Source organism: Somniosus microcephalus, chromosome 9 (assembly GCF_052327205.1).
Source record: "Somniosus microcephalus isolate GS21.2 chromosome 9, FLI_Smic_1.0, whole genome shotgun sequence".
NCBI classification, from domain to species: Eukaryota; Metazoa; Chordata; class Chondrichthyes; order Squaliformes; family Somniosidae; genus Somniosus; species Somniosus microcephalus.
In genome coordinates this window covers 207,745,528-207,767,733 of record NC_140995.1, presented here as the reverse complement: position 1 = coordinate 207,767,733, position 22,206 = coordinate 207,745,528, and the positions used below count along the sequence as shown (strand labels likewise).

Below are 22,206 nucleotides of genomic sequence, written 5' to 3'. Positions count from 1 at the left end.
CATTGTGGTCCTCCCGACCTCGCTGTTGGCCCGTGCTGCACCTTCCCTGGGCCCCGACCCCGCTGCTGGTCCACGCAGCGCCACTCCTGGGCCTTGACCTCGCTGCTGGGCTCGTCCTGGGTCCTGGCCACAGACATATAACCACACCCCACACTGTAACAGTGATATAGCCCACACTCCTCACTAACTCCAATATACCCCACATGCCACACAGTGATATACCCCAAAGCCCTCACCTAACAGTGATCACTTTCTAAAAGGTGAAAAGTTAGCAACAGTGTAGTTCCAGATACATCGATCATTAAATGTAGTGAACAGGTAGAGAATAAAAAAGGCTAATGGAATCTAGGGGGATTTATATCGAGAGGACTAGAATTCAAAGGGGCAGAAGTTATGTTACAGCTGTAGAAAACCCTGGTTGGACCACATTTGGAGTACTGTGAGCAGTTCTGGACACCACACCTTATATTGGCTTTGGAGGGAGTGCAGTGTAGATTTACCAGAATGATACCTGGCCTCCATGGGTTAAATTACAAGGAGAGATTACACAAACTAGGGTTGTATTCCCTGGATCGAAGTTTTCAAGCCATTCAGGGGAAAAGAATAGGGTAGAGGGAAACTATTTCTGCTGGTTGGGGAGTCTAGGACTAGGCCCTAAGCTCTGGAATTCCCTGCTTAAACCTCCGCTTCTCTACCCCTTTTTCCTCCTTTAAGACGCTCCTTAAAACCTACCTCTTTTTGACCAAGTTTTTGGTCACCTGCTGTAATTTCTCCTTATGTGGCTCAGTGTCATTTTTTGTCTTAATACTCCTGTGAAGCACCTTGGGACATTTTACTACGTTAACGGTGCTATATAAATACAAGTTGTTGTTGTCGTCCCACCAGGAAGTTGCTGGTGGGGACAATGGTAATACCATTGAATATCATGGGAAGTTGGTTCGGCTCCAGTGGTGGAGATAGTCATTGCGACAGGAATGTTACTTGCCACTTATCCAAAACTGAATGTTGACCAGGTCTTGCTGCATAGGGCAGTGACTTGCTTCATTCATCCTAGTAGTCCAGAGACATGGACTAATGATCCAGAAACATGAGTTCAAATCCCACTGGCAGCTGGGAAATTTAATTAAATAAATCTAGAATAAAAAGCTAATATCCGTAATGGTGACCATGAAACTACCCGATCGTTGTTAAAATCCCATCTGGTTCACTAATGTCCTTTAGGGAAGGAAACCTGCCATCCTTACCTGGTCTGGCCTATATGTGACTCATATGCGCAGCAATGTGGTTGGCGCCTAACTGCTCTCTGCAGCATGGTAAACCATTTCCCCCTGAAATTCCTTTCCTGACTTGGTTTCACTGCCAGCCTTGCTTGCAACCACTTGGGCCCCTTGTTGTGGAATTCATAGAAAAATAGGAGTAGGCCCTTCGAGCCTGCTCCGCCATTCAATACGATCATGGCTGGTCCTCTCTCACTGCCTTCCTTAAACCCCTCCGCCACCTCCCTCCGAAAAATTCATCCCTTTTACGGCAGGTCTGGTCACCTGCCTTTGGCTGAAGACTTGTGGTTGTTTTTGAATGCTGCTTGGACTATGCTAATCTGCTCTTAACCATCCAAGACGTGACATCATTACCTGAAATTCAGTCTCATTTAGTCATCACTGATCTGTTTTGTGAAAACCCTGAAAAAGGGATCAAGGTCCAAAGGGCAATACCTTGTATTGGTAACATTTACTTAGCACCCACACATAAACCTCCTTCCTGTGACATTCATTGTGAAAGTTGGGCATTGTTGAGGTCAGTGACACGAGAACAGATTAAGGATACATTTTATCTAAATCTGAATAATTTAAATGAAAGCCAATTGTCATTTTTGTTGAGCACAATAAAATTTTATTTTCACCAGCTAGAGGTTTCAGACTTAATACACAAAACAATCAAAATAAAACTGCAAAACTCTTCTGAAGGTAATCTTCAAAACTAACGATGGCTCTTGCGAGTACTGGGTACTGGATTCACCAAACAAGTTTCTGAGCAATCCAGATGTTTTTGCAGCAAATCCAATCAATTAATCCAGAAACCAACCAATTTACCCAACTGGATTTACAAATTAAGATTTGTGCTATATTTTTGCATGGACTGAAATATTTATAAAGCTATCTGCAAATACAGAATTCTCTCTCTCTCCGGTTGAGTGGCTTTGAATGTCCTCTTGCCCGGGTGGTTTGTAGTACTGGCAGGGATACACCATTGAAGTGGCATTGCAAATACAAAATCTCACTGACAAGATTCAGAACTGTTCCTCAACACTTTCCCACAGGTAAATGAGAACAGGCAGGCTTTAAATGAACAAGAAAAAACAGCTAGTCAAAAGCCCCCAAATATCTTTAAGGAAATTAATGTATAGATTGGAACAGTAATATAAATCCCCTTATACAATGGACACACCATTTAAACAACAAATGTCAGAAAGTGGTATAGAAAGCATGAAACCAAAGGAAAAATACTTTCACTGCACTCATTAAAGGAAAACTCCACAGAGAGGAACATATATACTCCTCAGTGAAATAATCTAGTGAAAGTGGAGAGGGATCACAGATTCTAGCGCACACACACGTGCATTTTACATAATTTGGATATTTCAATTAACCTTTTGAAGAAAGGATTAATAAAAAGTTCCATTTCTGTCAATCTGCTAATATTTGAATTTACATAGGTGATCAAAACAGTAAATTATCTCATTCTATGAAGTGTAAACATACATGCAACTGCCAAATACATGCACCCATCCATCACAAAATAAATATGGTACAAAAAAACAAGTGAGTATGCTTGCTAAGGAGTGTGCACCTCTCACACCAAGACCTATATCAAATAAGGAAAACTACTGGCACTATACCTATACACTATCAAAATCAGCAACAAGGATCCCATTGTAACAATACACAGCTAGATTTGCTAACATCTAAAAAGCAGATCACTAGTGAAATATTACACTTCTGACATCAATCCCATCATACACCCAGTGATCCAGTATCAATAACCTCACCATTCAACTGATTCAGAATATTACTCTACGTAAAGGGACCACAGCTTCACATGGGAAGAGGATTATAATAAATCCATTTTAAAGGGGGAAAGGGAAGGTTTAATTGAGAACTGCAATATGCAATTCTGTACCAGTGCCCACCACTTCTAAAGTGACTCTTTAAAAGAACTTCAATTTTATTTTCCTCTTTAGAATATCTATTGCTTGGTAAACCAGACAAGAGCAAATCAGGTATCATGATCTGTGATCATTTTTCAACATTTAAAGCACAGCTTCTTTGCTGGACATAAAGAAGCTATTAGCATCAGATTTATATCATTGTAAACAGCCATTTCATACACATTTGATTTTCACAGTGTGAATAAGACTTCCAGTTTAAACATTAAGGCTAGAGCCTGAATGCTGCATTATCGCAGTGATCAGATTGTAAAAAGCTCCGATCAGTACAATTTAGCAAATTAACCAGTGCATCAGAATTGATTACAACTGCTTACAGCAAGGTAAAAACTTCATTCTTCAGCTCCTATTGAGCTTGGTCCAATACTACTAAATCGTATCAATTATCAGAAAAATACCTGCTTTTATTGACAGTCAGTATATTCTTAACTACTTGTGACGTGTCACAAACATCAGTCATGTAACTCAATGAACTTAGGACTAGTTTTAAACTACTTAAAATGCAAAGATGTTATCAAGGAAATGACCATCACCAGTAAATGCACGATAGATAGCATACTACCCACTTCCCCCAATCTACAGGCCTACCAATACTACACTTGGAAAATCAGGAAAGGCAGCTTAACTGATGATCAAGGCTGTCAGCTTGAGTCATTTGCTCAGTTCTTTCCATTCAGGCCTTTTCTGAAACCATAAATAGGAATCTTCCCAGTCTTTTGGTTGATGGGCAATCCTGCAAATGTATCTTTAACTGTACTGATAGTTCCTTGTTGCCACTATTGAAAAGCACTTTTAGTCAGACAGCTGCATTAGGAGCCTGAATTCTGAAACTGGTAACTGGTTGTCTTACAGAGGCCGTACTTATAGTCACAATAGCGACCAATATTGATATCTGGAGAGCATTTGCAGTAACTTTAAAATAATGAGCAAGAATTATTTATATGCAAAGCAAACATAGTTGCTAACATGTAATAGAGATTCAGTTTCCTTTATAAAATAAAAATATCAGTTATTTACAATTCATTGAACTGGGTTCATATACTATTGACTAACTTTCACCGATGTATAGTCAGTTGCTGACGTTAAAAAAAAGAACCATCATTCCAGTTTGCAGGTATTCCAGTGTGAATATTCACAATTTCCAAATAGCCCAGCAGTCACAGCTTGTGTGGTCAGTTCACAACATATACAGAACTTTCCAAACACTCCAATAAAGTGCTTCTCGTGATTTTTCCAGTGGTTCTAGGGCAAGAACCAGAATTCATACAATGGCTAATTAATTTATAATAATGGCATTTAATTTTGAGATTTTAATCCCAAGGAATCTGCTTTGTATTAAGTTACTGGCTTATTTTCAGACAGGTACCCCACACAGGGAAATCCATCACCATGTTTCATAGTCTCTAAACCAAACTACAGGAAACTTTGGTTTATCTGGAGGTTGTATGTCCAGAAACCGCAATCTACCGGCAGAAATCAGGAGCCGTTTTGTTAGGTTTTTTTTTCTTCTCGTGGCTTTTTTTTCCAACAGTCAGGCTCTGGAAAGTCTCTCTGAAGCTGTTGCTAAGCTACAGAGACGCTTCCAAGGTACAGGCCGACTGTTTAGAAGCTGTTGCTAAGCAACAGTGTTTGTTGTCAGATACGGAGATGAAAACCTCCGTATGCTTCAACATTAACGCTGGTCTGTCCGGCAGTTTTGATAGATCGGCAACAGCTCGGTCCCGTCGGTGCCGGATATCACAAAGTTTCCTGTACTGAGAAATGCAAGCATGTAGAGTTTCTATTTGCCAGAGTACACAGCCTCCCTCCAGACACATCCCACATACCCAAAGTCCAGAGAGCTTCTTGTGCATTTAAAGTATAACCACAGCGCTGACGTGGAGTGCTTTTGCTTCCAGAAACACAGGTTTTCTCGGAGACAATCCGAAGTCTTTGATTTCCAGTACATAACACAGATACTGTGACTTCTTGGATCAGCCTGTTATTAGTGGTGTCACAAATGTGTAAATTTTGCTAATGTCACGTCAAAACACAAATATCAAATGGGTCTTTTGTTAAAATGGGACTAACTGGATAGTTTTGTCAAAGGGCCAGCAACGTCACGATTGTATCATTCTATGATAATGGACATATAGAATCTTAGAATTATACAGCACAGGAGGCCATTCGGCCCTTCACACCTGCACTCTGAAAAAGCTATTCACTTAGTCCTATTTCACTGCTCTTTCTCCTCACACCCTTTTATGGTTTTATTTTTCAATTATAGTTACGTGTTTCCAGTGCGTTGTGTGCACAGACACCGAAATTAGGTGTCCTGCCATTGAATTGCACAGTTTTACATCCAACCTCTTCATCTAAAATGTACAGTAATACAATTGGAGGTTTTAAGGATTCCATCCTGCAGTAAAGGAGGCGAATTACAAATAGAATGTTTGCCACGCGATGCTCTTGCTAAGAATGGTTCTTCAACCCAGTGACCATGAAGTTCTTGTAGTCTAGATGAAGATTAGTTAAAATCTGACAGATAATCCAACAGAGAAACAATACAGAACACAATCAGAACTTGTTCCCCAGATTGACATAGCCCCTAAACCAGCTCCCATGTGTTACAAGACTTCCCAGAACCCTGACACGAGCTACAAATTGTCATGCAAACATTTTCAATCCTTTTTAGACATCAAAATCTCAACGTAAAATTTACTCTTTTATTTAAACCAATGCTAATTTAGCCTAATAATCACAGAATTACGAGCAATCTTCTTACATATTCACATTTTCATAGATTTTTGTTTAGACACACAAGAATCAAATGTTTAAATGTAATTCAAGTCTAGAGTCACCTTTAATTCTTCCGCTACGTCTTCTGGTGATGCGCAAAAATCCTACTTGTAAACATATCAGGAATTCTGCTTAGGTTTTAATGTTCAGTCATTTTTTTCTCTCTCCGAGTTAAGTAGTTTCTTTTTTGGAGAGCCACCTAGATACACAGGGGAGGAGAGAGAAGGAAAAGAACAGTGTTCTGGAGAGAATTGTTCCGTGGCCATTATTGAAGCGTCTCCAACTGGGGTCTTGTCTGTGACAATCTTTACATCACTCATTTCAATTACTTCAAAATCTGCATCATTCCATTCTTCGGGAGCGTCCTCGTCGTCTTCATCTTCATCTTCATTAGGCCCCGACCCCAACAAAGCTTTTCGATCTTCACTTTCCGGTTTGACACTGCTCGGAGATGAAGCCAGCTTGTACATCACAGGGAACAAGATGGCTGTCATTGTGGAGGTCCCCAAAGCGGTCAGCATCAATATAGGGTAATGCTTGATAGTATCGACGCCTTGAAGGAATCCTACCAAAGCTGGAACCACCATCTCGCCCACCGCGGCTCCGAAAACAAACAGAGCGGCCGACTTTCCGGTGGTGGTTGTGTACTGCTTAACCCAGGATATGCCGCTGGGAAAGGTGGCAGCCATCGAGGCTCCGTAAATAGCAGTGCCCACCCACAGAGAGGTGTGGCTGGTGTTGTAAAGTGTCAGAAACAGGGAGGAAATGGTGCAGCCTATTAGACTGAGCAGTATCATAGTTCCAGGGTGAAGGCACGCAGCACAGAATATTGCAAGTCCTCGTGCTGTGGCAAACGTCCCCCAGAACAAGGAGTTTAGGCCCGCGGCCTGGTTGTCGTTCATGTGAGCAAAGTCTTTCGCGTAGGTGAAGATGTAGGATCCGTAGGCCACCTCGGCTCCTACGTACCAGAAGAAGAAGAAAAACAGGAGGAACAGAATAGCATAGTGGTATCTTGCAACGGGACCCTCCTGCAAAGAAACCCCAGCCCTGCCTCGATTTGGACTACTCTTTAAATAAACGATGAAGAACCACACAGAAACTAAAAGCACAAAGCTTCCAACGATGAGGTACGTCCAGATAAAAGGGGTGAAGCTTGAAACACTCATTTTCAACATGTACACGAAACCTTGAGAGGCGTTTCTGGTGCTGGTCAGTAGGTCGTTCCTGCTTTCATTAATGGTCTTTTGTAAGTTGCCCAACACCGGCTTTGCGAGGATCGGAGTCAAAAATGCACCTAAAGCAAAACTGAAGTGCAGGGCCTGCATGTAGGGTCCGACATTCTCCCCCCACGTAATCAAAATAAGCAAATTTCCACCTGTAAACAAACAAAATAGGTTATTTACTGCAGTCACTTCAAAATGCATCAAGGCGAGCTCTTCTCATCTATTTGGAAGACCAATAAAACAAACTGCCAAATTAAAAAGCAAAAACTATAAATGCTGGAAATACACAACAGGTCTGTCAGCATCTGTAAAGAATAAAGACAGGTTAACTTTTTAAAAAGTATTCATGAGGGCGTCTCTGGCAAAGCCAGCATTTATTGCCCATCCCTCATTGCCCTTGAGAAGATGGTGGTGTGGGCCACCTTCTTGAACCGCTGCAGCCCGTGTGGTGAGGGTACTCCCACAGTGCTGCTAGGGAGGGAGTTCCAGGATTTTGACCCAGCGACGATGAATAAACGGCGATATATTTCCAAGTCAGGATGGTGTGTGACTTGGAGGGGAACTTGCAGGTAATGGTGTTCCCATGCGCCTGCTGCCCTTGTCCTTCTAGGTGGTAGAGGTCACGGGTTTGGGAGGTGCTGCTGAAGGAGCCTTGGCGAGTTCAGGTATAACCATTTGGCCATAATGGAAAACAAACATAGGCAAGCTCCTTAGGCAAACACATGGCCCTGATTCATTTAAAGAGCTGGTGAAAGATGAAACTGTTGGCAGGGCCTGGGGGGTGGGGGGGGGGGGGTGACTTTCAGAAGTATTAGCACTCAGGTAGATGGACAGCCTTCATAAACACACTCTGACACTCTGAATCTGAACATGATCTGGATCGCCACTATGGGGGGATACTGTATATAATTGGTATCAAATTGGTGTAGAAATATAAAATGGCACACTTGCAGACTGGAGCACCAGTTTTAGTGCAAAAAGGCTTTCATTTGGGAAGCTTAAACCGTAAGCAGAAATACTTTTACAGATTAAAAGAAAGTAGCTGTCATGAGAATAGGGATGGTATCATGCTCAGATTAATGTAGCAAAAGCTGCTACCACAGCAGACAAAATGTCAGTGGAAAAGACACTGGCAGCGATAATAAAGTCACTCTTAGTTATGTTAGGAGTTGTTTAAAAAGGGAGAAAGGGTTAGACCGAGTAATCACAGGCCAGTCAGCATAACCTCGGTGGTGGGAAAATTATTAGAAAAAATTCTGAGGGACAGTATTAATCGTCATTTAGAAAGTCACAGATTAATCAAGGACAGTCAGCATGGATTTGTTAAGGGAAGGTCATGTGTGACTAACTTAACTGAATTTTTTGAGGAGGTAACAAGGTCAATGAGGGTAGTGTGTTTGATGTAGTCTACGTGGATTTTAGCAAGGCTTTTGACAAGGTCTCACATGGCAGACTGGTCAGAAAAGTAAAAGCCCATGGGATCCAAGGGAAAGTGACAAATTGGATCCAAAACTGACTCAGTGGCTGGAAGCAAAAGGTAATGGTCGACGAGTGCTTTTGTGACTGGAAGGCTGGTTCCAGTGGGGATCCGCAGGGTTCAGTACTAGGTCCCTTGCTTTTTGCGGTATTTTTTAAAAATTTGCTTATGCAATCTGGGCGTTGCTGGCAAGGCCAGCATTTATTGCCCATCCCTAGTTGCCCTCAAGAAGGTGGTGGTGAGGCGCTTTCTTGAACCGCTGCAGTCCGTGTGGTGAAGCTACTCCCACAATGCTATTAGGTAGGGAGTTCCAGGATTTTGACCCAGCGACAATGAAGGATCGGCGATATACTTCTACGTCAGGATGGTGTGTGACTTGGAGGTGGTGGTGTTCCCATGCGCCTGCTGCCCTTATCCTTCTAGGTGGAAGAGGTTGCGGGTTTGGGAGGTGCTGCCGAAGAAGCCTTGACGAGTTGCTGCAGTGCATCTTGTAGATGGTATAAACTGCAGCCGTGGTACGTCGGTGGTGGAGGGAGTGAATGTTTAAGGTGGTGGATGGGGTGCCAATCAAACGGGCTGCTTTGTCCTGGATGGTATCGAGCTTCTTGAGTGTTGTTGCAGCTGCACTCATCCAGGCAAGTGGACAGTATTCCATCACACTCCTTACTTGTGCCTTGTAAATGGTAGAAAGGCTTTGGGGAGTCAGGAGATGAGACACTCGCTGCAGAATACCTAGCCTCTGACCTGCTCTGGTTGCCACAGTATTTATGTGGCTGGTCCAGTTAAGTTTCAGATCAATGGTGACCCCCAGGATGTTGATGGTGGGGAATTCGGCGATGGTAATGCTGTTGAATGTCATGGGGAGGTGGTTAGATTCTCGCTTGTTGGAGACAGTCATTGCCTGGCACTTCTGTGGTGCAAATGTTACCTGCCACTTATCAGCCCAAGTCTGAACGTCGTCCAGGTCTTGTCATGTGCAGGCATGGACTGCTTCATTATCTGAGGAGTTGTGAATGGCGCTGAACACTGTGCAGTCATCAGCGAACATCCCCATTTCTGACCTTATGTTGGAGGGAAGGTCATTGATGAAGCAGCTGAAGATGGTTGGGCCTAAGACACTGACCTGAGGAACTCCTGCAGCAATGTCCGGGGGCTGAGATAATTGACCTTCAATCACCACAATCATCTTCCTTTGTGCTAGGTATGACTCCAGCCAGTGGAGCGTTTTCCCCGATTCCCATTGACTTCAGTTTTACTAGGGCTCCTTGATGCCACACTCGGTCAAATGTTGCCTTGATGTCAAGGGGAGTCACTCTCACCTCACCTCTGGAATTCAGCTCCTTTGTCCATGTTTGTACCAAGGCTGTAATGAGGTCGGGAGCCGAGTGGTCTTGGCGGAACCCAAACTAGGCATCAGTGAGCAGGTGAATAATTGGTGAATAAATGACGCTTGATAGCACTGTCGACACCTTCCATCACTTTGCTGATGATTGAGAGTAGACTGATGGGGCGGTAATTGGCCAGGTTGCATTTGTCCTGCTTTTTGTGGACAGGACATACCTGGGCAGTTTTCCACATTGTCGGATAGATGCCAGTGTTGTAGCTGTACTGGAACAGCTTGGCTAGCGGTATGGTTAGTTCTGGAGCACAAGTCTTCAGCCCGACAGCCGGGATGTTGTTGGGGCCCATAACCTTTGCTGTATCCAGTGTGCTCAGCCGTTTCTTGATATCACATGGAGTGAATCGAATTGGCTGAAGACTGGCTTCTGTGCTGGTGGGGACCTCGGGAGTAGGCCGATAATGGATCATCCACTCGGCACTTCTGGCTGAAGATGGTTGCAAACGCTTCAGCCTTGTCTTTTGCACTCAAGTGCTGGGCTCCACCTTCATTGAGGATGGGGATATTCATGGAGCCTCCTCCTCCCGTTAGTTGTTTAATGGTCCACCACCATTCACGACTGGGTGCGGCAGGACTGCAGAGCTTTGATCTGATCCGTTGATTGTGGGATCGCTTAGCCCTGTCGATAGCATGCTGCTTCCGCTTTTTAGCATGCATGTAGTCCTGTGTTGCAGCTTCCCCAGGTTGGCACCTCATTTTTAGGTACGCCTGGTGCAGCACCTGGCATGCTCTTCTACACTCCTTATTGAACCAAGCTTGGTCCCCTGGCTTGGTGGTAATGGTAGAGTGAGGGATATGCCAGGCCATGAGGTTACAGATTGTGGTAGAATACAATTCTGCTGCTGCTGATGGCCCACAGCGCCTCATGGATGCCCAGTTTTGAGCTGCTAGATCTGTTCTGAATCTATCCCATTTAGCACGGTGGTAGTGCCACACAACACGATGGAGGGTGTCCTCAGTGTGAAGACAGGACTTCGTCTCCGCAAGGACTGTGCGGTGGTTACTGCTACCAATACTGTCATGAACAGATGCACCTGCAACAGGTAGATTCGTGAGGACGAGGTCAAGTGGGTTTTTCCCTCGTGTTGGTTCTCTCACCACCTGTCGCAGGTCCGGACTGGCAGCTATGTCCTTCAGGATTCGCCCAGCTCAGTCAGTAGTGGTGCTACTGAGCCACTCTTGGTGATGAACATTGAAGTCCCCCAGCCAGAGTACATTCTCTGCCCTTGCTACGCTCAGTGCTTCTTCCAAGTGGTGTTCAATATGGAGGAGGAGTACTGATTCATCAGCTGTGGGAGGGCTGTCAGTGGTAATCAGCAGGAGGTTGATGCTTGACCTGAAGCCACGAGACTTCATGGGGTCCGGAGTCAATGTTGATTGAGGACTCCCAGGGCCACTCCTTCCCGACTGTATACCACCTGTGCCACCACCCCTGGTGGGTCTGTCCTGCCGGTGGGACAGGACATACCCAGGGATGGTGATGGGAGGAGTTTGGGACATTGGCTGAAAGGTATGATTCTGTGAGTCTCTTACTTGACTAGTCTGTGGGACAGCTCTCCCAATTTTGACTTTGCAGGGTTGGGCTCGGTGTGCCGTTGCCGTGTCCATAACCGAGGTCAATGCTGGGTAGTCCGTCCGGCTTCATTCTTATGATGTTTCATAGCAGTTACAACTGAGTGACTTGCTGGGCCATTTCAGAGGGCAGTTAAGAGTCAACCACGTTGCTGTGGGTCTGGAGTCACATATAGGCCAGGCCAGGTAAGGACAGCAGATTTCCTTCCCTAAAGGGCATTAGTGAACCAGATGGGTTTTTACGAAAATCCGATAGTTTCATGATTACCATTACTGATATAGCATTTTATTCCAGATTTATTTAATTAACTGAATTTAAATTCCCCAGCTGCCGTGATGGGATTTGATCTCCCATCTCTGAGATCATTAGTCCAGGCCTCTAGATTACTAGCCCAGTGACATTACCACTATGCTACCGTTCCCATATATATCAATCAATGTGGCTGCAGTGTGTACCATCTACAAGATGCACCGCAGCAACTTCTTCAGCAGCACCTCCCAAACCCACGACCTCTTCCACCTAGAAGGACAAGGGCAGCAGGCGCATGGGAACACCACCAACTCCAAGTTCCCCTCCAAGTCACACACCATCCTGACTTAGAAGTATATCGCCAATCCTTCATCGTCGCTGGGTCAAAACCTGGAACTCCCTACCAAACAGCACTGTGGGAGTACCTTCACCACACGGACTGCAGCGGTTCAAGAAGGCGGCTCACCACCACCTTCTCAGGGGCAATTAGGGATGGCCAATAAATGCTGGCCTTGCCAGCGATGCCCACATCCCATAAACTAATGAATTTTAAAAAATGATTTAGACTTCAATGTAGGGGGCATGATTAAGAAGTTTGCAGATGATACAAAGATTGGCCATGTGGTTGATAGTGAGGAAGTAAGTTGTAGACTGCAGGAAGATATCAGTGGACTGGTCAGGTGGGCAAAAAAGTGGCAAATGGGATTCAATACAGAGAAGTGTGAGGTAATGCATTTGGGAAGGCCAACAAGGTCAGGGAATACACAATAAATGGTAGGATACCGAGAAGTGTAGAGGAACAGAGGGACCTTGGAGTGCCTGTCCAGAGATCCCTGAAAGTAGGACAGGTAGATAAGGTGGTTAAGAAGGCATACGGGATACCAGATTGGATAGGCTGCGATTGTTTTCTTTGGAACAGAGGCGGCTGAGGGGAGACTTAATTGAGGTGTATACAATTATGTGGAGCCTAGATAGAGTGAATAGGAAAGACCCATTTCCCTCAGTGGAGAGGTCAATAACCAGGGCGCATAGAAACATAGAAGATAGGAGCACGAGTAGGCCATTCGGCCCCTCGAGCTTGTTCCACCATTTAATGAGATCATGGCTGATCATCCAAATTCAGTACCCTGTCCCTGCTTTCTCCCCATATCCCTTGATCACTAGAACTAGGGGGCATAATCTTAAAATAAGGGGCTGCTCATTCAAAACTGAGATGAGGAGAAACTTCTTCACTCAGAGGGTGGTAGGTTTGTGGAAATTGCTGCCCCAGAAAGCTGTGGAAGCTACATCATTAAATAAATTTAAAACAGAAATAGATAGTTTCCTAGAAGTAAAGGGAATTAAGGGTTACGGGGAGCGGGCAGGAAATTGGACATGAGTCTGGGTTCGGAATGGTCATGGCCCTGTGGGTAGTGGAGCGGGCCCAGGGGCCGTGTAGCCTTGTTCTGCTCCTACTGTGTTCTAATTCTGTTAGATTTCAGGAGATGGTTTTATTCCTGTTCCTGGCTGGGGTGGAGATCGCCTTTACAGAAGGTAAGTACTGTAGAAAATATAGGGACAGAGTGATCTCCTGGAAGAATTTCGATCGCCTAGATGGGTCAGAGAGGAATTTCCCAGATTTTTTTCTCCCAAATTGGCCATTGGGTCTTTATCTGGTTTTTCGCCTCTCCCGGGAGATCACATGGGTTCGGGTGGCTGCAGTGATAGAAGATTTGAGGTTAGGATCAGATCAGCCATGATCTTATTGAATGGTGGAGCAGGCTCGAGGGGCTGATTGGCCTACTCCTGCTCCTATTTCTTATGTTCTTATGATCCCTTTAGCCTTAAGAAATATATCTAACTCCTTTTTAAATATATTTAATAAGCTGGCCTCAACTGCCTTCTGTGGTAGAGAATTCCACAGGTTCACCACTCTCTGGGTGAAGAAATTCCTCCTCAGCTCTGTCCTAAATGGCTTACCCCTTATCCTTAGACTGTGACTCCTGGTTCTGGATTCCCCTGCCATTGGGAACATCCTTCCTGCATCTAGTCTGTCTAGTCCTGTTAAAATTTTATAAGTTTCAATGAGATCCCCTCTCATTCTTCTAAACTCTAGCGAATATAAGTCTAATCGACCTAATCTCTCCTTATGCATCATTCCTGCCATCCCAGGTATCAGTCTGGTGAATCTTCGCTGCACTCCCTCCATGGCAAGAACATCCTTCCTCAGATAAGGCAACCAAAACTGCACACAATACTCAAGGTGTGGTCTCACCAAGGCCCTGTACAACTGCAGCAAGACATCCTTGCTCCTGTACTCGAATCCTCTTGCTATGAAGGCCAACATACCATTTGCCTTCTTAACTGCCTGCTGCACCTGCATGCTTACCTTCAGTGACTGGTGCACAAGGACACCCAGGTCTCGTTGCACTTCCCCTTTTCCCAATCTATTGCCGTTCAGATAATAATCCATCTTCCTGTTTTTGCCACCAAAGTGGATAACCTCGCATTTATCCACATTATACTGCATCTGCCATGCATCTGCCCAATCACCCAACCTGTCCAAATCATACTGGAGTTTCTCGGCATCCTCCTCACAGCACACACACCCACCCAGCTTTGTGTCGTCTGCAAACTTGGAGATATTACATCTAGTTCCCTTGTCTAGATCATTAACATATATTGTGAATAGCCGAGATCCTAGCACCGATCCCTGCGGTACCCCACTAGTCACTGCCTGCCACTCGGAAAAAGACCCGTTTATTCCAACTCTTTGCTTCCTGTCTGCCAACCAAGTCAGTACTTTACCCCCAGTCCCATGTGCTTTAACTTTACACGCCAATCTCTTATGCATAGACTTAAAGTCATTGGCAGAAGGATTAGTGGGGAGCCGAGGAGAATTTCTTTCACCCAGCGGGTGGTGGGGGTCTGGAACTCACTGCCTGAAAGGGTGGTAGAGGCAGAAACCCTCATCGCATTTAAAAAGTACTTGGATATGCACTTGAAATGCCGTGGTCTACAGGGCTGCGGACCAAGAGCTGGAAAGTGGGATTAAGTTGAATAGCTCTTCTTCGGCCGGCACAGACACAATGGGCCGAATGGTCTCCTTCTGTGCCATAAATTTCTATGATTCTATGAGTCATAGCACCGTTAACAGATTCACGGCAGAGAATGGCAATAGATTGGGAGAAGGGGAAGTGCAATGAGACCTGGGTGTCCTTGTGCACCAGTCGCTGAAGGTAAGCATGCAGGTGCAGCAGGCGGTTAAGAAGGCAAATGGTATGTTGACCTTCATAGCGAGAGGATTCGAGTACAGGAGCAAGGATGTCTTGCTGCAGTTGTACAGGGCCTTGGTGAGACCTCACCTTGAGTATTGTGTGCAGTTTTGGTCGCCTTATCTGAGGAAGGATGTTCTTGCCATGGAGGGAGTGCAGCGAAGATTCACCGGACTGATACCTGGGATGGCAGGAGTGACGTATGAGGAGAGATTGGGTCGATTGGGCTTATACTCGCTGGAGTTTAGAAGAATGAGAGGGGATCTCATTGAAACTTATAAAATTCTAACAGGACTAGACAGACTAGATGCAGGAAGAATGTTCCTGATGGCCGGGGAGTCCAGAACCAGGGGTCACAGTCTAAAGATAAGGGGTAAGCCATTCAGGACAGAGATGAGGAGGAATTTCTTCACCCAGAGAGTGGTGAACCTGTGGAATTCGCTACCACAGAAGGCAGTTGAGGTCAATTCATTAAATATATTCAAGAAGGAGTTAGATATATTTCTTAAGGCTAAAGGGATCAAGGGATATGGGGAGAAAGCAGGGACAGGGTACTGAGTTTGGATGATCAGCCATGATCTCATTGAATGGCGGAGCAGGCTCGAGGGGCTGAATGGCCTACTCCTGCTCCTATCTTACATAGATACATAGATACATAGAAGATAGGAGCAGGAGTAGGCCATTCGGCCCTTCGTGCCTGCTCCGCCATTCGATGAGATCATGGCTGATCCTTTAATTCAGTATCCCGTCCCCGCCTTCTCTCCGTAACCCTTAACCCCTTTTGCCCGTAGAAATATATCTAATTCCCTCTTAAATATATTTAATGAGCTGGCGTACACTGCCCTCTGTGGCAATGAGTTCCACAGGTTCACCACTCTCTGAGTGAAGAAATTCCCCCTCATCTCTGTCCTAAATGGTTTAGCCCTTATCCTTAAATTATGTCCTCTAGTTCTGTTCTCACCCGCCAAGGGAAACATTCCTTCTGCATCCAGTCTGTCTAGACCTGTCAGAATTTTATACACTTCTATGAGGTCCCCTCTCAATCTTCTAAACTCCAGTGTGTACATCCCTAAACTACATAGTCTCTCCTCATAGGTCATTCCCGCCATTCCTGGTATCAGCCTGGTGAATCGCCGCTGCACCCCCTCCATGGCAAGAACATCCTTCCTCAGATGAGGCGACCAAAACTGTACACAGTACTCGAGGTGTGGTCTCACCAGTGCCCTGTACAGCTGCAGCAAGGTATCCCTGTTCCTGTATTCTAACCCTTTTGCTATGAAGGCCAGCATACCGTTTGCCTTCTTGACCGCCTGTTGCACCTGCATGCTCGCCTTCAGTGACTGGTGTACAAGAACACCCAGGTCTCTCTGTACTTCCCCCTCTCCCAATCTATTGCCATTTAAATAATAATTTGCCCTCCCGTTCCTGCACCCAAGGTGGATAACTTCGCACTTGTCCACATTATAGTGCATCTGCCATTTATCCGCCCAATCGCCCAGTCTGTCCAAATCGCTCTGGAGCTTCCTGGTCTCTTCCTCTGAGCCCACCCCCCCTCCTAGTTTAGTGTCGTCTGCAAATTTGGAAATGCTGCATCCGACTCCCTGATCCAGGTCATTAATGTAAATTGTGAACAGCTGGGGGCCCAGGACAGATCCCTGTGGTACCCCACTTGTTACTGCCTGCCATTCAGAAAATGAGCCGTTTATTCCAACTCTCTGTTTTCTATCTGACAGCCAGTTCCCTATCCACGCCAAAACTTTCCCCTTTATCCCATGAGCCTCAATTTTCCATGCTAATCTTTTATGTGGGACCTTATCGAAGGCCTTTTGGAAGTCCAGGTACACCACATCTACTGGCTCTCCCCCATCTATTCTACCAGTTACTCCCTCAAAAAATTCCAATAGATTAGTCAAGCACGATTTACCCTTTGTAAATCCATGTTGACTCTGTCCTATCCTGTCCCCATTTGCTAAGTGCTCCGCTATTTCATCCTTAATGATGGACTCCAGCATTTTGCCCACAACTGATGTAAGGCTTACAGGTCTGTAATTACCTGCTTTTTCCCTACCCCCCTTTTTGAATAGTGGGGTAACGTTAGCTACCCTCCAATCCATCGGCACTGTTCCCGAGTCTAATGAATTCTGAAAAATCATCCTTAGTGCATCCGCTATCTCTAGGGCCACCTCCTTCAGTACCCTAGGATGCATGTTATCAGGCCCTGGGGATTTGTCCACCTTCAATCCCTTTAGCTTCCTTAACACCATATCCTTAGAGATATTGATTTGCGTCAGTTCCTCCTTTGCCAATGTCCCTATTTTTCCCGATATCCCAGGGAGGTTTTTTGTGTCTTCCTTCGTAAAGACTGACCCAAAGTATGCATTTAGTTGATCTGCCATTTCCTTATTTCCCATTATATATTCCCCCGTATCTGACTGCAATGGACCAACTTTGGTTTTCACCAGTCTTTTCCTTTTGATATATTTATAAAAGCTTTTGGAGTTAGTTTTTATATTTTCCGCCAGCTTGTTTTCGTAAGCTATTTTGCCCCTCTTGATCATGCCCTTTGCCCTCCTTTGCTCTATCTTAAACTGTTCCCAATCTTCCGCTCTGGCGCTTTTTTTGGCTATTTTATGTTTCTATGTTTCTATGTTTCAAGTGGACTCCCAGGACTTGGCAGAGGTTTTAAATGGCTACTTTGCATCAGTCATTACTCCTGTAGACTATGCTCAGTTACCATTAATGCAGTGTGTTGTTAACACTAACACTGTAAATGACTTTAGTCATCAGTCTGCTCACTATTCTAGTTCCCAATATTTGCATTATATTGAAAGGATATTGCCTTCTTAGGGAGAACAGAAACTCAGGGCCAGGAGACAGCATTTAGGAAATCAAACCGAACAAGATTGGGACCTGGAGTAAATGCAAGGCTTGAAATATATAAAGACAGATTTTTTTTTTTTTTTTTTAAAAACAAGTTTAATTTCTCTCCTGTAACTTAACACAAAACAAAAGTCAAGAAACTTTTTCTTTAAATCAAGGTACAGTGAAGACTGGTCGAATTCTGACATTAAATAAAAAAAATAATTTTGAGGCAGTTCACCCAGATGGCTCAGCGAGGAGAACACACCGCCACAGAGAGCTGGTACTCATTCAGAGAGAATCAGAAGGTGCCAAGTTCGATCCCTGGCAGGGTGGAGCTGGCACGGTGTGATGGGGTGGAACAGGACAGGGGCACATTGGTCTCAACATCCTTAGACTGAGGTAGGGAGCAAACAGGGAAAAAAAAATCTGAGCCAGTGTTGCTGCTTCTGGTTACTAATCAGTGATACTTGTTGCAAAGTACGATCACAGTTATTAGGTAACTGGGGCTCAACAGATTTGCACCCACAGTTGAGCACCCTCCTGACACGCTCAGTCGGTGAGGTCACTGGCATGTATGGGATTGCTCACCAACCTTCAGGATTGGGGGAGAAAATTGGGGGGGAGATGGGGAAAGATTTTGGAGATGTACAAATTAAGAGAAGTGCATTCCAATTACTTTGTCTAGCCAGGAATATTGTGATCAACACAGGACTAGCCACTTGATTGAGGTCACAAGCCAACCTGAATCCTGCTCCGTACCACAGTCCAAAGTAGATCTATTACTCCCAGCTTTGCGACGGCAAGGGTATTTCTTTTACGTGTACGGATCAAAACCAAATGGCTTTGTGTTCAGGTTTTAAACGTGCTTATATCTCAAAGATTTACCAACCTGTATCCAGGAAGCCCATTGAAATTCCAATGAGGGACATCAGTGTCATCAACACCAGCGTCTTCGTACACCATGGAATAGTATACAATCCTAACGCAGTCATCAGCATCGAAATTCCTGAAGGGAGGTTTTCACAGCAACATTATCAGAATCAATAAGACTGTGCAAAACAGGTTTCGGTATTTCTGAAGTTGTAAGCTTAAGATCACACACACACGTGTGGCAAAATGACCGCTTTCCTCCCTCACAAGAAAAAAAATCATTTAAACTTGCCAACAATAAGTCTGTGGCTGCTCCACAAACGAGGATAAAGAAGCAAATGCACAGTGCCTTCTTCAACCAAACCAATCAATATTGTAGTCAAAAGACAGAAGGGCAAGTCGAGGCTTTAGCTACGGGGGTCAATATAGTTCTCCAAATGTGGGGGGAAATAATAGCAGCAACCTTAGGTTTCAATCACGTACGGCCAGCTCAGATTTTACTGAAAATAATTGTGTCTAATGTAAATCAGAGTTAAAATCTCATCCTCGTCCCACCACCCACTCTCAAAATAGCTTCTATTTTAGGCCGAACAAGCTAGCCAAGTTTAATTGCTCGACCCTGTTAAAGGGAGTTCAAAAGATTTTGGCCATAAAGTCACATGAATCGGGTTCAAAAATCATAAGAAATATTATTTCACAGAATTTTTAAAAAACGAGTGTGAGGGGACTATGGGGTGACATCAGAAATCAGTGCCAAGTTCTTTGAAACACCAAGGGTGTCAGTGTGGTTGGGGGAGAGGGGGGGGAAGAGAAGAGAGCGCAGTTGGCAAATGGCAGGAAAGAGATGCCGGGACTGGGGAACGAGAGGCAGAGGAGACTGCAATCAATATTCGGTGCTGACCTTAAATGGCATAAGTTAAACGGAGGACTATGTAACCTTAGGACTGCAGCTCTGATTTTCTTGGTCTGTATGCAGTCCTCACCACTTATAGTGGGTGTGTTGGTGTTAACACGATTTGCCCGCTATACGCGGTGGATGGTGTAGCCAAAAAAGTAAGCAACCAAAATATTTTTTTAACAGGGAAGCTCACTTAGTAACTGCCTCTCCTAACTATTAGCAGTTGCATCCAGAATCTCATCCCTAAGGTAATCGCACTTTAACGAGGTGCAAACAACTGATTGAAACGGCTCGAGGACCCGGTTTAGGCTGAAATCAGCACAGCCTTTTTAGAATCTTTACAGCACAGAAGGAGGCCATTCGGCCCATCGTGCCTGTGCCGGCTCTTTGAAAGAGCCGTCCAATTAGTCCCACTGCCCTGCTCTTTCCCCATAGTCTTGCAAGTTTTCTTTTAAATAGATATGTACAGTGTAAGTACTTATTGAACTGCCCGAAATAATCGGCACACTTAATATGGCAGGGGAGTGGGACTAGCTGAAGTGCTCTTGCAGAGAGCCGGCACAGGCTCGTCAGGCCGAATGGCCTCCTTCTGTGCTGTAACCATTCTATGAATATGTTATAAGCGGCACCTTTGTAACTGAGATCTGTGGTAATGGGAGTGGTTAGCGCCATTTACTCAAACGTTGTCCCTATATTCATCCTTCAAGTTAATATGTGGCATTTAAATGCTAATCATCAAAAATAGGCAGTCTGGATATAAACAATATTCTCAGTGAACTCAGATTGTGTCATCTTACATCATTCTCTATTCATTCTACTCCTGGAAGGCTTGAACTTACCGAGTAACAAGTGGTTATTCACGTAGTCAAACATTAGCCCACCAACCAGCGAGCCCCCTACATAGCCCAGTGAACGGCCCACAAAGATGTAGGCGATGTCACTGATATTTTTGTTAACGTTAGTTGCCAACTCCTTAAATGTAGGTCCCAAAATAGCAATGCTCATCCCCTGAGAAAAGAACAAAGCAGACAAACAGGGGTCACTACATGGAATAGCTGACAAGTGACACAAGTAAACGAGTTTCAAGCAGCACAAGCGGACTGTTCCAGGATCCGTTATCTTCTACCTCGTAGCGAGGCTGCAAATCGTTTGAAATTTCCCTACAGTTCCACAGCGCCTGCCAGTGCTGTACCAAGAGGCGGATCGTCAGTCTCACCAGTGAGTGTCAGTGGGCTATTCGTCATGGTGCTGGGGTGCACAGAGAAACCCAATCCTGCTCTTACCCAGTGGCTACTGACCAGGAGCAGGAAAGCCGGCTGGTTTTTCCTCTTCCCCTTGCCCAGGGAGCCTGAGGCTGAATGTAGCAGCCTTACCACCAACCAGGCTGAGGTCAGCACAGACACCAAGGATGAAACCTTCGACCTTTCTGACCTGATGGGCCGACTTGTGCAGTATCATCATCAATGGAACCAACACAAGAGCCCAACTTTCATTTTTTGACTGCAAGGTAAAAAGGAGGGGTGGGATTTTCTCCTCGTGTCAGATAATAAATTGACCCAAGTAAAACATTACCCATTACTTCAAGTAAATTTAAGATGTATTGGCAGTCATTTTCTACAACTAGATATAGCCAAAACACTAGTTAGGTCTCAGCTGGAGTACTGTATACAATTCTGGGCACCACACTTTAGGAAGGATGTTAAGGCCCTGGAGAGAAGGTTTACCAGGGATGAGAGACTTGAGTCATGTGGAGAGATTGGAGAAGCTGGGATTGTTCTCCTTAAAGCAGAGAAGGTTAAGGGGAGACCTAATAGAGGTATTCAAAATTATGATAATTGGCAAAAGAAGTAGAGGGGAAATGAGGAAAAATATCTTCACACAAAGGGTTGTTAAGATCTGGAATGCACTACCTAAAAGGGCGGTGAAATCAGATTCCGTGGGAACTTAAAAAAAAAAAGCCCAATTGCCTCTTGAAAGAACTAATTTGCAGGGTTTTCGGGAGAAAGCTGTGGCATGGGACTAAATTGGACAGCTCTTAAGAGCACAGGCACTGCGGGCCGAATGGCCCCCTTCTGTGCTGCAAGATTCTATGATTCTACCCTTTTACCAATCGTGGTACTTGGTGTGTCTCTGGGAAGGAGACTGTGGACTGCAGCACTTACTCTAAAGATCAGATCGTGTAAAGTCAGCCGAGAGCAAACTCATGCTTATTTAAGGCCAAAATTAAAGCAAAATGTTCATAATAAAAAAACTTCAGATTTAATCAACAAAACAATTTTGGAAGAAACAAATATACAATAATTCAATAACTAACACCTAAAAAGAAAATGTGCATTTATATAGCACCTTTCACATCCTCAGGATGTCCCAAGGTGCTTCACAGCCAATAATTACTTTTGC

General features: G+C 44.7%; 1 protein-coding gene across 1 annotated transcript in view; it reads right to left on the bottom strand.

Annotated features, from left to right (window-relative positions):
• Nucleotides 1–1,867: 1,867 nt before the first annotated feature.
• slc60a2b (solute carrier family 60 member 2b) overlaps nt 1,868–22,206 on the bottom strand; it is a 35,185-nt gene continuing 14,846 nt past the window's right edge. Inside the window, exons 2-4 of the mRNA XM_085997823.1 lie at nt 20,646–20,814; nt 18,928–19,044; nt 1,868–7,376 (exon numbers count right to left, since the gene is read on the bottom strand). Coding sequence (XP_085853949.1) covers nt 6,148–7,376; nt 18,928–19,044; nt 20,646–20,814 — 1,515 coding nt within the window. The 3' untranslated portion in view covers nt 1,868–6,147. The remainder of the gene's footprint in view (nt 7,377–18,927; nt 19,045–20,645; nt 20,815–22,206) is intronic.